Here is a 13,528-nt window from a genome sequence, read left to right as displayed (position 1 = left end):
CACATTTGTGTTCTAAAATTGCATAAATTCACGAACGCGTAAAATAAACATCAGGCATAATATGTGTAAAACTTTATTCTCGAATAAATAGTATAAAATAAATTTTGACGCATTATAATCGATAAAAAAAAATAATTCGGGCTATCTACCTATTTACAATATAGTAAAGCCTCTCGCGCTTATAATCGATACCTCAAACTGTCTACAGTTTTATTTACAACATGCGCATTATATCTGTTTATCTAAATAAAAGCGAATGAAAATAGATCACAGACTGCTTTTAGCTATGGAAACAGTATCTTCTGATCTTTTCGTGGACGTTGTGCTTTCGTTGCTAGGCTGCTGGTAAGCGAGAAGATGCCCTCGTTCAAAGAGAAACGTCGAAGATGAATCTTCCTTTTGTGACGAGTAAGCATTTTGAGAAAAATTGCTTGCATTCCCATTAGTTCTGTTGATATCCTTTATACTTTCCTGTCGACTCGGCGTAAAACAAAACATCTCTTTGGCTTGAGCAATCGTATACCTAAAGAAAAAACGTAAAATTGTTGTAATATATAGGATCTGTTTTCTATAGCTGAATTGGCTGCACTAGTTCAGAGTCTTTTTTACTTACTTACATCGGAAGGAAAGAGATAAACTTTGAACTAGTGCAGCCAGTTTAGCAATAGAAAACAGACCTGGTGTCTAATTTAAAAAAAATATTGGTGTTTAACAAATACGTTCTACTGTAAAATATAGGATAATTATATAATATTAAAATTATATTTATCTTATACATATCGAGTCAAATTTTTTAAGATATATTGACTCGTGTGCATAGATGCGATCTATAATACAATATATAATATAATACAATATATAAATTACATTTATGCACACAAGTCAATATTTTTAAAAATTTGACTTACATCACTATGGCTTTTACTCATCGATATATTGATGTGGTTATTATATATATATATTACACCTATGATTCTTTTAAATCTCTGGCATGAAAAATATCGAACTTTCATACCTGACAGAGCATACAACACTTCGTTCGTTCGAGGAGTCGCATCTACGCGGATGAGATTCCTTTGCCATTAAAGATTTGCTCGTCGGCCTCCTCGTTCTGCAGCATATCGTTTGTATGAATGCTTGGCGGTATTTGATGCTCATCAAATTGTAGAGTATTGGATTGACGGTAGTGCTGAAGTAATACAGACAGCCACTCACAATGTAGAGGCATTGGTTTAAGTCCGGATAATAATCGGATTCCTGTGCGTAGATGTAAAGCAGACGCTGGGCGTGAAACGGCGCCCAGCAAAGGAAGAACATGATAACGACCGCGCCTGAAATTAATCACGTAGAGAATTTGAAAACTTAAGGAGTAAAAAGCAAAAGTGGACTATGAAAGCCAAATTTAATTACTGAAATTTTTATATTAATTTACCAAAATTTTTAATACAAAAATGTTGGAAATAAAAAGAGAGAAAGGTACGCGAGAATTGGTTGCTGCCAATAAAAATTACAGTGCGATCATAAAATTCTACTTAGCCATTTGCCAACTTTCTAACTGGGCGCAGTTCTGCAATGCGGAATCAACGCCAAAAGTGTTTTTTTTTCCGTTAGAGAAAAAATTTCGCAAAACAGTAGAAATAAAATTCTGCGCCAACGTTATCTCAAATATAATGATCGAACTATAATCTTCTCAAATACAATTCCATATATTATATGCGATTTTAGAAACTCCTGTTCACGTAAAGTATTACGAAAAAATAGGAGCGTTTTAATTTAGCGCTTCTATAATGGCGCATAGTTCCTTATTACATAACTGCATCAAAAATTATCGCTACAATTAAATTATTAGAAGGAGAATAAAAATTATGATGATTATCGTACTTAGCATTCTGATGACGGATTTTCTGGTTTGAACTTGTCGATGATCGCCGTGAACGTAGGAACCTTGTATCGGGCCAAGCGTTTCTTTGGTACTGCTTTTGATCTTCAGTCCCATCCTTGTGTACACCACAAGGATCACGAGCATCGGTATCAGAAAGAATACGATGCAACTGAGTTCGTAAAGGGGATATTTTGGCATGTCGGGCAGAAGCATCGCGCAAATCGCCGAATCAGCCGAATAATTTCCCGATCCTGAAAAGAGTAACTTAACGTTTGAACGTAGGTCAGACCAATTATATAACTATTTTAAATAAATTTGTGTATTGAAACTGTATAGTTTCAGATTTATGAATACATTCAAAATTAACAGAAAGTAATCCTTTTATCGCCAGTAATAATAATTAACAAAGTGAAAGTTTAGTTCGACCCAACTGGCAATTTATTAAATATAGCAATGCTCACATACACAACGTTTCGACGATAGTTTTTGGTCCTTATCAAGTCTAATCTAAGTCATAAATTTAAAATATGGCTATTCTACGAAACATCTTAATAGTTCTAGACAAAACTTCATAACTATTAAGATGTTTCGTGGAATAGCCACATTTTAAATTTATGACTTAGATTAGACTTGATAAGGACCAAAAACTATCGTTGAAACGTTGTGTGTGTGAGAATGGCTATTTAATAAACTGCCAGTTGGGTCGAACTAAACTGTCACTTTTATTCGAAATTAAATTTTGAATATTTTGGACTAGTTGCATACAAGAAAAAATTCTGACAAGATCTTAACAGAAATGAAGACTTGAGATTGCAAAATAGCATTAAAAGACTATAAGATTTGAATAAATTAATTATCGGATATTTACGATAATCGCAAAGAAATTAATGTGTCTGCTTAACCTGGCGGATATTCGACGAAATTGACCTTGGGATAAATCGCGAACGGTATGGCCGAGACCATTCCAATTGACCAAGCTGCAACGATAAACTGTATCGGTCTTCTGAGACCGCTGATCGAATAGACGCGCAACGGATGACAGATGGCCAAATACCTTTCCATGGAGAAAGCCACGATTGTGAGAACCGACACGTAGGATGACCTGTGAAAAGTGATGCTCGGATTTAATGGAGCATGCAGATATATCTTCGCGCGATAATAAAGGACCAGACGAGATGGAAGATGGAATTTCTTACATTTCTGACACATACGCCCGGATTTTGCAAAGCCCCGTGCCCAGGGCCCACGGATATTGCTGCCAGAACACGCTCAGCTCATTGGGAAGACCTAAAATAATTAATTAGCGTTTAATAGATCATTAGAAAATTATTCCAACAATGTTATATGCATGCTTCGTTAAATCTTCGATAAATTGACTCGAAAATGCCTAAGATTCCGTAGAGGAAAATACAAGTAGTCTGGAACATCCTGTATGCTCCAAAAATACTCATTGGATCTTTTTAGAAGTAATTAAACTTATGCAAACACATGCTTAATTAAATATATTTCCCGTAATAAAAAATTATACAGAAATTATATGCACGCCGTGTCACTTTTAAGTTTTGCTTTTCTTTCTCGCCAAAGGGACACGATACTCGATTTTTTGCTTTAATCTCTCCGCGTTTTCATTTACTTTAATGCACGTCGGCATCAAAGTTTCGTACGACTCTGGAGTAAAACGCTTGCGTAATTCTTCTCTCCTCTTCTCCGCGCGGGCGTAAATTAATTTTCCGAAAAGCAGATTTACGACTGACTTAAGCCTGGCTGGTAATTAGTGCGAAGGCATCATACCGTATCACATTATGACAATATTAACGAGGTTGCGCGCACTCCGTGAGCAAATTAAAATAACTTTCACGCATTATCCTCCGCTATGAAAACGAGCTGAACATTCGTCGCGTATTGTTGTGACTTGAATAAATTCAATGAACGCCATTCGTATATTTGTGTTTTAATTAATGATGGTGTCTTTCAACAAAAATCTTTATTCCGTCATCTGATCGTTAATGGAAAGTCATCAGTCTTTTTCTATTGCTTTTGTACCAACTTTTCACGTTTTTTCTCGTTCTCTCCCTTTTATGTGTTTTTCTCTTTCTGTCTCTCTTTACTTTGATTTTAACTATTTTACAATGTAAATTTTAATTCTATTTAAATTCTAATGAATATTTTAACTCTCATGAATAAATATAATTTACGTATACGTGTATGAGGTAATGGAAATCAGAGTACAGAGACCGAAAAGTGAAAGAGATTAAAAGGAAGCAGTGGCCAATTCTGTTCCCATAAATTAATGTCTTATCTATAATAACACTTATCAATTTGCATTAATTCTCTTAAGCGATTTTTTTGCTAGCGCACGATACAAAGATCGTTCTTCTAACGATAATCTGGCAAGAACGAAATTCTAAACGAAAGCATCAAGAGAGTAATATAACATCTTATAGAGTCCATTAGAAATTAATTGGGAAATAAAGCACGGTGTAATTTTTATTAATAAAACATTAAAACTGCACTTTTTTCGGTATTTCTCGTCGCGATGTAAGCCGGATTTTGTACTTTCCAATCATTTCCCAAAGCATGAAAACTGTCCAATATAGTCATCCGATATGTATAGTCGTCCTGCACGTTCGTCTTTTTGTAAAGCTTCAAAATGGGCACCGAAACCCTCGTAAGTTCCTACTACCCGGTTCCTACTATCGGAAGTTGATGTGAACTTATCGTGAATGGTATAGCTTCCTCGAGTAGAAACCCTTCGGTCGTTCCTATTGTGCCTAACGTTTTCTAAAAGCAACGCCCATGTTATACAATAACATTCGTCACCTAACGAAGCGCGGAATCTTTTATTGTGATGCAAAACCGCTTTTTACTCGTCAACTCTATGAACACGCGGTCGTGATTATTTCAGTCTCTTTCTCTTTCACTCTCTCATGCCAGAACCGACAACCGATTTATAATTAAATTCTTCTCGTGAGTGGCGCATCCCTCTCGGTATTCCCGACCGTTTGAATAGTTTGCACGTCTGCTGCTGACTTTTTACGATATTTTTCTTTACAAACAATTCCTATATTTCAATTTTAGCGAACACGCCAGTTTTAATTTATTCGTGAGACCGAAATCAATATTTATCTGTACCTGTCTGTTTTTAATACTAGAAATTTTGGATTTTTACTAAATCCTTATTTAGCACACCGAATGCTGTTCAGGTATTATTCAAGATGTTATTCAAATTAGTCCATATATTATGCGATACAGGCATTGACTTCCCTCGCAGTACGTTACATATATTAAAATAGTGAGCTATTTAAAATAGCGAACAACAATAGCCTGTCTCTCAGAGCTTTTGCGTAGAATTGTTATCATATCCAAGTTTTCAGTCTCGCGGATTCCTCGCAATGACGTAAATACGAACGTCGTTGTTACCATCGAACAAACAGACCACCGTGCAGATAACAATCGCGATTGTACACATTAAAACGGAGATTAATTTCAAGCTTTTATCTACTTGCGTCAATGCTAGGAAGGCAGGAGAGTATCTCGTGGCAAGTTGCTGTGTGTTGTGTATGTGATTGCGATAATACAGATAACACAATAATTGATTTTATTTATCCTGATGAAAGATCGCCTCCGTCGTGTTTTGAAACGCTCGCGTCGTCAAGCGTTACTAATGATACTGTTAAAATTAATCAAAGTTATAAATTACTTATCTCTCTAAATCTGAATCAGGGAATAGTCACTGATTCAAATTTAGAGAGTATAGATGTGAAATATATATTGGCGACTGAATACTTCGGCAGTATCGATGAAAACGATTTTAATTGCATCTTTGAGCACATTCTCAGTTACAGTCGTTTCCCCGTAGTATTTTATCAACAGCTTTGACAAAGGGAACACTTATATTTATCTGATATTCAATATTTCATTTCTATTGTAAATGTGATAAAAATGTGCGAATAATACTGAAGCGTTACAGTTTTACAATACTTTTCATCGATCGATATCGTTCGTTAAAATTACGTAAATTGCTACTATTGCTAGGGATTCTCAGTTTTATTTGTCACCACGCTAAAGGGATTGGTTCCATTTTGTCATTCTATCGGCTTTAAATCCGAACCAACTTGTTCCTCTGATGGCATTTGACCTCATTCATAATTAAGGCCTTTTTGCACCTTAACTCTGCGCTAGGAATAGTCCGACGAAAGTTATACATTTTGCAGACAAGTTCTCGACCAAATCGACACCGCGGCATATCTATTATTCCACATTATCCAAACGAGAACGGTTTAGTCAAACCACCTATCGTTATCAATCGCTTTACCAATTATCAAAATCGCATTATCAGCGAGCGAAGTGCCAGTTAACAAGCTGTTGATTTGCCAGCCAGAGGCGATTCGGTCATCGACGTTGCTTTGTATCGATCCCCGATTGAAGCGAGAGCGATAAGCGGGGGGGGGGGAACGAACTTTCCGCTCGCGAATATATAATTTGCGTTATAATTCGTATAAGATTCTACGCATTATGCGAGATAAAGAATATATGTGAAACGCGAACAAAGAACGCGGAGTTGCGTGAAACGCGAAATAGCTTAGTCCGTGTCCCATTAAATCTTACATTTATGTCATCTGCTATTTTCAGAATGATAAAGAGGAAAGACATTTTGAAGAAGGTGAAGGCAGAGATTTCGTTTGTATACTTAGGCAAACATCTTATTTAAGGCTCGTATTTTATTTAAATAGCAATAAGCATGTAGTATCATACATGTTCCTATTTCTTTCGTTTTACATTATAGAGGTTTTTTTTATTAAATCTTTCATTTATGTCATCTGCTATTTTCAGAATGATAAAGAGGAAAGACATTTTGAAGAAGGTGAAGGCAGAGATTTTGTTTGTATACCTAAGCAAACATCCTATTAAGGCTCATATTTTATTTAAATAGCAATAAGCATGTAGTATCATATATGTTTCCTATTTCTTTCGTTTTACATTATAGAGGTATTCTTTTATTAAAGTCGTCTGCGAGCGTCTTTCATTTTGCTACCATTAAAAGTTGTTTAAACATTGATTCCGCATCGAGTATTAACTTACACTAGGAATGTTAGATATCTGATGCTATTATATCTGATGCTATCTACCTTTATTTATTACTAAAATACTCTTTTACATTTTAAAAGAACATTGTAAATTCAGTTTCTCTACTTAAAACTCTGAGTTGAGAATATTTATTTTGTACAAATTATTAACAGTTTTATTATCAGCAATTATAGTCATTATATCTGACAAGATCATCCTAATCGAGACATCACTAACATGATTTCTTTTTACTGGTTCTCACTGCGCTGGTGAGAGAAACGAGGTATAATCGCGTCAAACAATTGATTAAGATTAAAATTTGAGGAATATTGGTCTACAAATATAACGCTCGAAGTGCACAGAAAAAAGAATATTCTTAATTTGAAAATATATTTAATTTCAACATGAAAATCTTGAAATGAGATTATATCGTGTTAAACTAAACGACGAAAACTTGCTTGAATAAGGTCATTTTATATAGTTCAATAAAAAAAAAAATTGAAATTCTTATAAAAATATTATAGATTGTTGCATATATACGAAACAACAAACGCGTTAATTTGATCATATAAGTTTTGATTCGATACTTCTTTTTCTTTTCTATGTACAAAGGCAACACGGAGAAGCAATTGCATCCCGACATTTGCGTGCCATCCTTTGTTCGCTCACCAAGTATGAGTAGAGTGAGATCAGATATGGCCAGACTGAAGAGGTAGTAGTTGGTGGCGGTCTGCATGGACGAGTTCCGGATGATGACCGTGCACGTGGCGACATTGCCGAAGACCCCGGTGATGAAGATCACCACGTAGGCGATCGTGAGCGGTATCGCCAGCCTGAGAGGCATGTACTTGTCCCCCAGCACCTTGCTCAGGTACTCAGCCTCGGTCAGGTTGCTCAGATCCCAGTCCCGCCAGAAATCGAGCGTGTCGTTCTCGTCCATGCTCGACGTCCCCATGCTTCGAAACTCTCCTCGCGAGGATGTCACACGTTGGTTCGACTCATCGCGACGACACCTTCGCGTATGTACATTCTGATTTATCACAAGTCTCCAGTATCGCGCGCGCAAACAAAGAAACGCCTCGATAACCCGTCAGCAAACCTTCTTTCGCTGATTGTTAATGGGTCACTCACTTGCGACGGTAGAGGCTTTCTTCTCCCAGAATCCTTCCGGAATAGTGGAAGGAAGCTAACGCGAAGCTGATAAGGTAATAGGCACTCGTGCGTCCTTATTATAGCTTTTCCAACCGAATCCCAAGACTGCATACGTGAAAAGCAATTCCAAATGCAATGTTCGTATTAGTCCTTTGAGAACAATCTCGCAAATTGAGTAAGGTGCTGATAAAAGCGTGAATACGTTTATTGCTATTTGGCAAAATAAACGTTTCCCCTATCCATTCGCACTATTATGAACGAATTATTTCACGCTCCAATTTAGCTCAAGTTTCGCTGCCAAGTATCGCAAGAATTATAATCATAATTTAATTGGAATTAGATTATCATTATAATTGTACTCGAAGAGTCATAGGCAAATATCACGCTTTCAATTGCCGCTTGAATATTTACGCAGCGTTACAATCCGCGATCGCGGCGCTCCGTCACTATACACAATTTTCGCACATTGCTACGGTTTTCACTTTTATCTTTTTTTTTTATTATTTTTTTCCACATACTCTCTCGAATTTCCGACGATGAAACCGCAATATAACCGGGAAGCTTGCAATATTGCAGTGATCGAGTTCCACTTTCAACAAATCGTTATATATAAACGAAATTCGACGAACTCCGGCTCGTTGCTGGAAGACGCGCTGTTTACAATTTATAGCGTTCGCGAGACACAACGTTCGGTCGGAGCAACATATCAGCTCGAAAAGCACACGAGTGTTTGTAATCTCAAGTGAAACACGTGTCTTCGCGGCTTATGCAAGGTCACCGATCCGATTGTTTGGGCATGTCAATCGGCGCTATCGATCTGATACCAGCGAAAGTTAAATCACGTCTATCGCGAAGAAGATGTTAGAACGAGCCGTCATCCGCGATAGAACGTCGCCGAGTATGAACTGAACGCGTTGATCTCGATGATACCACCACAAACACCTGTCGACTGCTCTGTCCGTAGATTCCGCTGATAGCGAATTTCCTTCAACGGATAGCATCGGATCAGATCTCTTTCTGAAGGTGGTTATGTCGCAGAAAATTCCGCGTCACTGACCAATATACCGTTTTAATATTCGATCATTTCGAAGTTCAGAGGCAGTTTCCAGAGAGTTCCTATCGAGATGACGATGGAACTTTTGAGTGCAATTTTTTCCGCAAAGAAATAAAACATGCGAATTTAATAAGTCATTATTTTTTTGAAGAGAAAACTTTTCTTAAAACCTTAAAACTTAATTACATACTTTTTCTCGATTGTTTCGAAGTTCTCTTGAAATCACTTTAAAGTTTTGGAAGCAATATGAGCATTTTAGATTAGGTTTTTATCAATTCGATTTGCAAGCATGAAAAAGTTTCAGATAATTAAATTTCGCGCAGTCAAGTTTTTAAAACACTCCTGGCGGCCTTTCCATTCTGATAATTCTGTGTAGGAGATCATCGTTATCAATTAATTAACGAGTTAAACTATATAGTTTTGTATTACAATTTTATTTGCAGATCATCTTTTTGACAGTGAAAAAGTGCATTGTTTAATAAATACTACACGAATGACAGAAGAGACAATTCCAAAATAACATTATAAAGAATATATATGATTTATAAAAAAAATATAAACTAGTTTCATGCTTGTCATGAAATAAATTTTTACAGTGGATGCTCCTGTGATAATGCTTGCGTGTCCGTAACATGCGCTTTTTTAATTGTTGAAAAAAATCTCGGTCAAACCGCGCAACCATGGTTTTTTTCCCCCCCGAGATACATGAAAAATTCGCTTTCCAATCTAAATAAAAAACTAAAAAAAAAAAAACAGTAAAAAGAATAATATAATCAATGTGTACGCGTTACGAAAAAATTATTTAATATACAGAAAATTAAAACTTAATCTACTCTTTAAAAAAGGTACATAAAATTGGTACTATCATGTACTCGCATCTAATTGTTACTTTTTTCTGAAATTGAAAATGGAAAATAAAGAAATTTTAAAATATAAGAATTCAAAAACTTTGAAATTTAATTCATATATTGTCCTAGTATGTTAAAATAATAAATATTATAAAATTCACGTAGAAATATTATTATTAGGCTACCAAGATCCAATCAGTAAATGGCATTTTCTCTAATTGATTGTATATTGTATCGGTCCTGTGTCACACACACACACTTATTATTATAATAAATATTATAACTCGGCTACTTGTTATTTTCTCTCGTTAAATCTATTTTTTATATACTAGAGAACATAAATTTTTGTTTCTTCCGTGCTACCAGCATTTGTGTAATATTTCTCCCTTTCAGCTTTATGTTTGCTCCACGTCAAAAGGATTCAGCCGACCCAAAGCCAGTAAATCATCCCTTATCTGTGCCGAAGTGACTTCTTAAATCGAAATAAATCGTTTTTGCTAACGTCGCTAACGCGTTTCTAATGCGAGCCGTAACACAATTCTTTTGTATGTCATAAACAGAACGTTTCGTTTCGCGTAGATTTTGCATTCATATTGTGTATATCTATCTTTTTCAAACAGAAAGGAACAGCGGACTTTTATTAATAATTCTATCCCGTGTTGAGTCGTATCCTTAAAAATATTCTTAAGTTTTTAAATATATAGTTTTTATAAGTCTGCGAAATGTCCCCGCGGAAATCTGTTGTTAATTTGATTCGTACATTGTCCCTGTTTAATTTAAAATTTTTCCACGTGTCCGATTGTTTTTACGTTGTAGGAAATGACGAAGTGAAATTGAACATTTTAAAAATTGTTTTTATAATTAATTAATAAGTCCAAGAGAATTAGCTTTTGCAGAGAAAATGAGATAGGAGATAAAATTGATTTTGAAAACAATTCTTAATTTATAAACTTAATTTTACAGAATCAATCCATTAGAATATCCTTCTATTCACTTGTTTTTATTGTGAGAGTTCCGTAAATCCTCTAGTTTAATAAGAAAAATTGCCGCAAGCAGACATCAAGGAAACTTGAGCATTATTCTCACGTAAATACGGAAATGACATCTTCACAAGTTCGTTTTAACTGAAATGGATGAGTATGTCATTCTGTCGAAACTTCTGATAGATGCAGCAAAAAGCGTGGCGTAACCAAAACTTCTGATAGACGCGGCAAAAAACGTGGCGTAACTTTTCTGAAAACGCGTACCTAAATCGAATTTAGCGAGTTGCGAGTTTGCCGCAAAGATGTGAACCGTCGCCGTCGCCAGGACAATATCAATCATGTGCACTGGATATAGGAAACTTGATAAAAAACTGGGTCAAGTATATATTTATAAGAGTACGTTTTAAATCTTTCAGATTTCCTCTACTCCTTGACTTCAATTTCCTCTTCTTGAATTCGCTGAGATGGCAATCGAGTAATCTCCTTGGTGGAGGAAATAAGCAGCTTTAAAATTGCTCAAAAAGCAGTAAATCACTTGATTGAAAATAATAAAGTGAAATAAATGGCTTAAATATTGTTGCAAAAAATTTATTTTGATTTAGAGAATGTAAGCTATAAAAAGAATTTTCAAATTTTTTGCAAGAAGCTAGTTTAAATTAAATTTTACGATAATTCTGAGTAGGATAGAAAATCAAGTTCGATGTTGCCAAAATAGTTTTATTATTAACTATATTATTAACTATATACACAGCGATAGTAAAAATAGAAAAAGTACTTTTTAATTACAAAATTATATATGTATATCAACAGGAATAGGCAGACTACAGCGATGAAAATGAATTATCTGCCAGATTATTTTTCAATATCTTTAACATGGGCCCTTAGAATTATACAGCGCCGGTTAATTTTGTCGCTGGTGGTATCCAACAAGCAGGAAAGAGAAGGAAGACGAAGAAGAGATGCGGCAGACGAAGTTCGAGATGAGGTTTTTGAACGTAATTTTTTAATGTAAACTGATTCTGTTCTTGCTCGATATTTATTAAAATATATATTCAGTACACTACAAAATAAGGTTTCGTCTGCCGCATCTCATAAAAGACATGAAATATATAAATATAAACAAAACAAGATAAAGTAAAAGAGCAAATTAATAGAAGAGATATTCTAGATTTAGATGGGATTTGAATATGGTAAAGATTTAAGCATCGTTGAAAATTATGAGAAAATACGAGAATTAACGACAGCTATAGTTAGAATTGGTAGTTTTGGTGGTGTAACAGCAGAAATGTTGACAAAATGCGATATCGAAGAGAATATGGCAATACCTCGTATACTATATTGTATCATATTAATTATTTATGTATGAATTTATTAATAAATCACTGTTCAATATATTCACTACATGTTTTAGTTGATACTGTATGATTGCGATAGCATAGAACTTGCAAATATGAAGAGGTTGTATTATTTTAACCGTATCCAGCAGGTCGGAGTAAAGTGGAGATAATAGCAAATACCTTGCACCATGTAAATCCTTCTATTAATTTGCTATTTTACTTCGTCTTGTTATGATTTATGAATAAATTACTGCTCGTGAAATCCTGCAGCAACAATTTAGCATTAATGACCTTTGTATGCCTTCCCAATTACCCATTCCGCTTTTCATCAGCAATGGATTTATTTGATTGCGTTTTTTACGCAGACCCGCGATGTCGCTGTCCAAATTCAAGAAGGACGGACATAATATGAAACTTATATTTCAAAAAGAAAAGTCACGAGCTAATGAGAATCAGATTCACTAGAATCTGAATCACTTTCATTGTCACTTATTTTCTGATTAGTGGGGCACCTATTCGTATTTACGAAAAGCTCTTCGTCGTCGCACTTAGTGTAATTCGTTGGTATTGAATGTCCATTCCTCTTTGGATCCTCATCGAATTCCGGCGGCCAACAATTCTGTGCACGATACCATTTTATGTGATCCTGAAAATGCATATATTTATTCATATTAATAAAAGAGATAGGTCTTTTTAACGCTTGCAAAAAAATCAATTTGAATATTTTTTTTATAATAGAGTTAATATATTTGAATCAGAGAATATTTTTGAGACGATAAACAGAAGGAATAAAAAAAAAAATGATATCGCTAAATATATGTAAGTATTGCTAAATTGCTTTAAGGCAATAAATTACCTTTGTGAGTATCTTAACAATTTCGCCCTTGACTTTCTTGCCTTCCATGATGGGTTCGATAACAATGTAGTCACCTCTCTTTACCCAGATATTTTGCCTAAATTTGGTGGGCATCGAGACGATGAACTGTTCTCCGGTAGGCGTGACAACTTCGTGAAGATTGTGGCCGCGCGCCTGTACAATTCGTACGATGCTTTGTGAATCCGTGGGAAGGGTCATATCGTCGAGTTCTTGAAAAACGTATTTACGCTTCGTTGCAGACGACATCGTGATCTGTGAAATTAAATTAAAAATACCATTAATTTTTTATTCTCCCTTCATTGATTTTCCTTTTATTTGAATATTGAGA

At 35.2% G+C, this 13,528-nt stretch overlaps 3 protein-coding genes across 3 annotated transcripts in view; 1 reads left to right on the top strand and 2 right to left on the bottom strand.

Annotated features, from left to right (window-relative positions):
* The window catches only part of Cep97 (centrosomal protein 97kDa), a 66,414-nt gene that overhangs the window by 42,826 nt on the left and 10,060 nt on the right, over positions 1-13,528 (top strand). The gene's annotated exons all lie outside the window — the stretch shown is intronic.
* On the bottom strand, positions 58-9,126 carry LOC139818430 (neuropeptides capa receptor-like). The gene is made up of 6 exons (XM_071787130.1): positions 7,619-9,126; positions 3,079-3,169; positions 2,785-2,984; positions 1,882-2,133; positions 1,016-1,331; positions 58-523 (listed from the first exon to the last, which is right to left on the bottom strand). Exons 1-6 carry the CDS (start codon positions 7,902-7,904, stop codon positions 268-270), a joined length of 1,401 nt encoding a protein of 466 aa, XP_071643231.1. The 5' UTR covers positions 7,905-9,126; the 3' UTR covers positions 58-267.
* Positions 11,688-13,446, bottom strand: LOC139818432 (probable RNA-binding protein EIF1AD). Its single transcript, XM_071787134.1, has 2 exons — positions 13,180-13,446; positions 11,688-12,969 (listed from the first exon to the last, which is right to left on the bottom strand). The coding sequence occupies exons 1-2, from the start codon at positions 13,444-13,446 to the stop codon at positions 12,766-12,768; spliced, it is 471 nt and encodes a 156-aa protein (XP_071643235.1). The 3' UTR covers positions 11,688-12,765.

This window comes from Temnothorax longispinosus, chromosome 8 (genome assembly GCF_030848805.1).
Source record: "Temnothorax longispinosus isolate EJ_2023e chromosome 8, Tlon_JGU_v1, whole genome shotgun sequence".
In the NCBI taxonomy this organism is placed as follows: Eukaryota; Metazoa; Arthropoda; class Insecta; order Hymenoptera; family Formicidae; genus Temnothorax; species Temnothorax longispinosus.
Note: the sequence above shows the minus strand (reverse complement) of the source record. Positions and strands in the feature narration are given on the sequence as shown.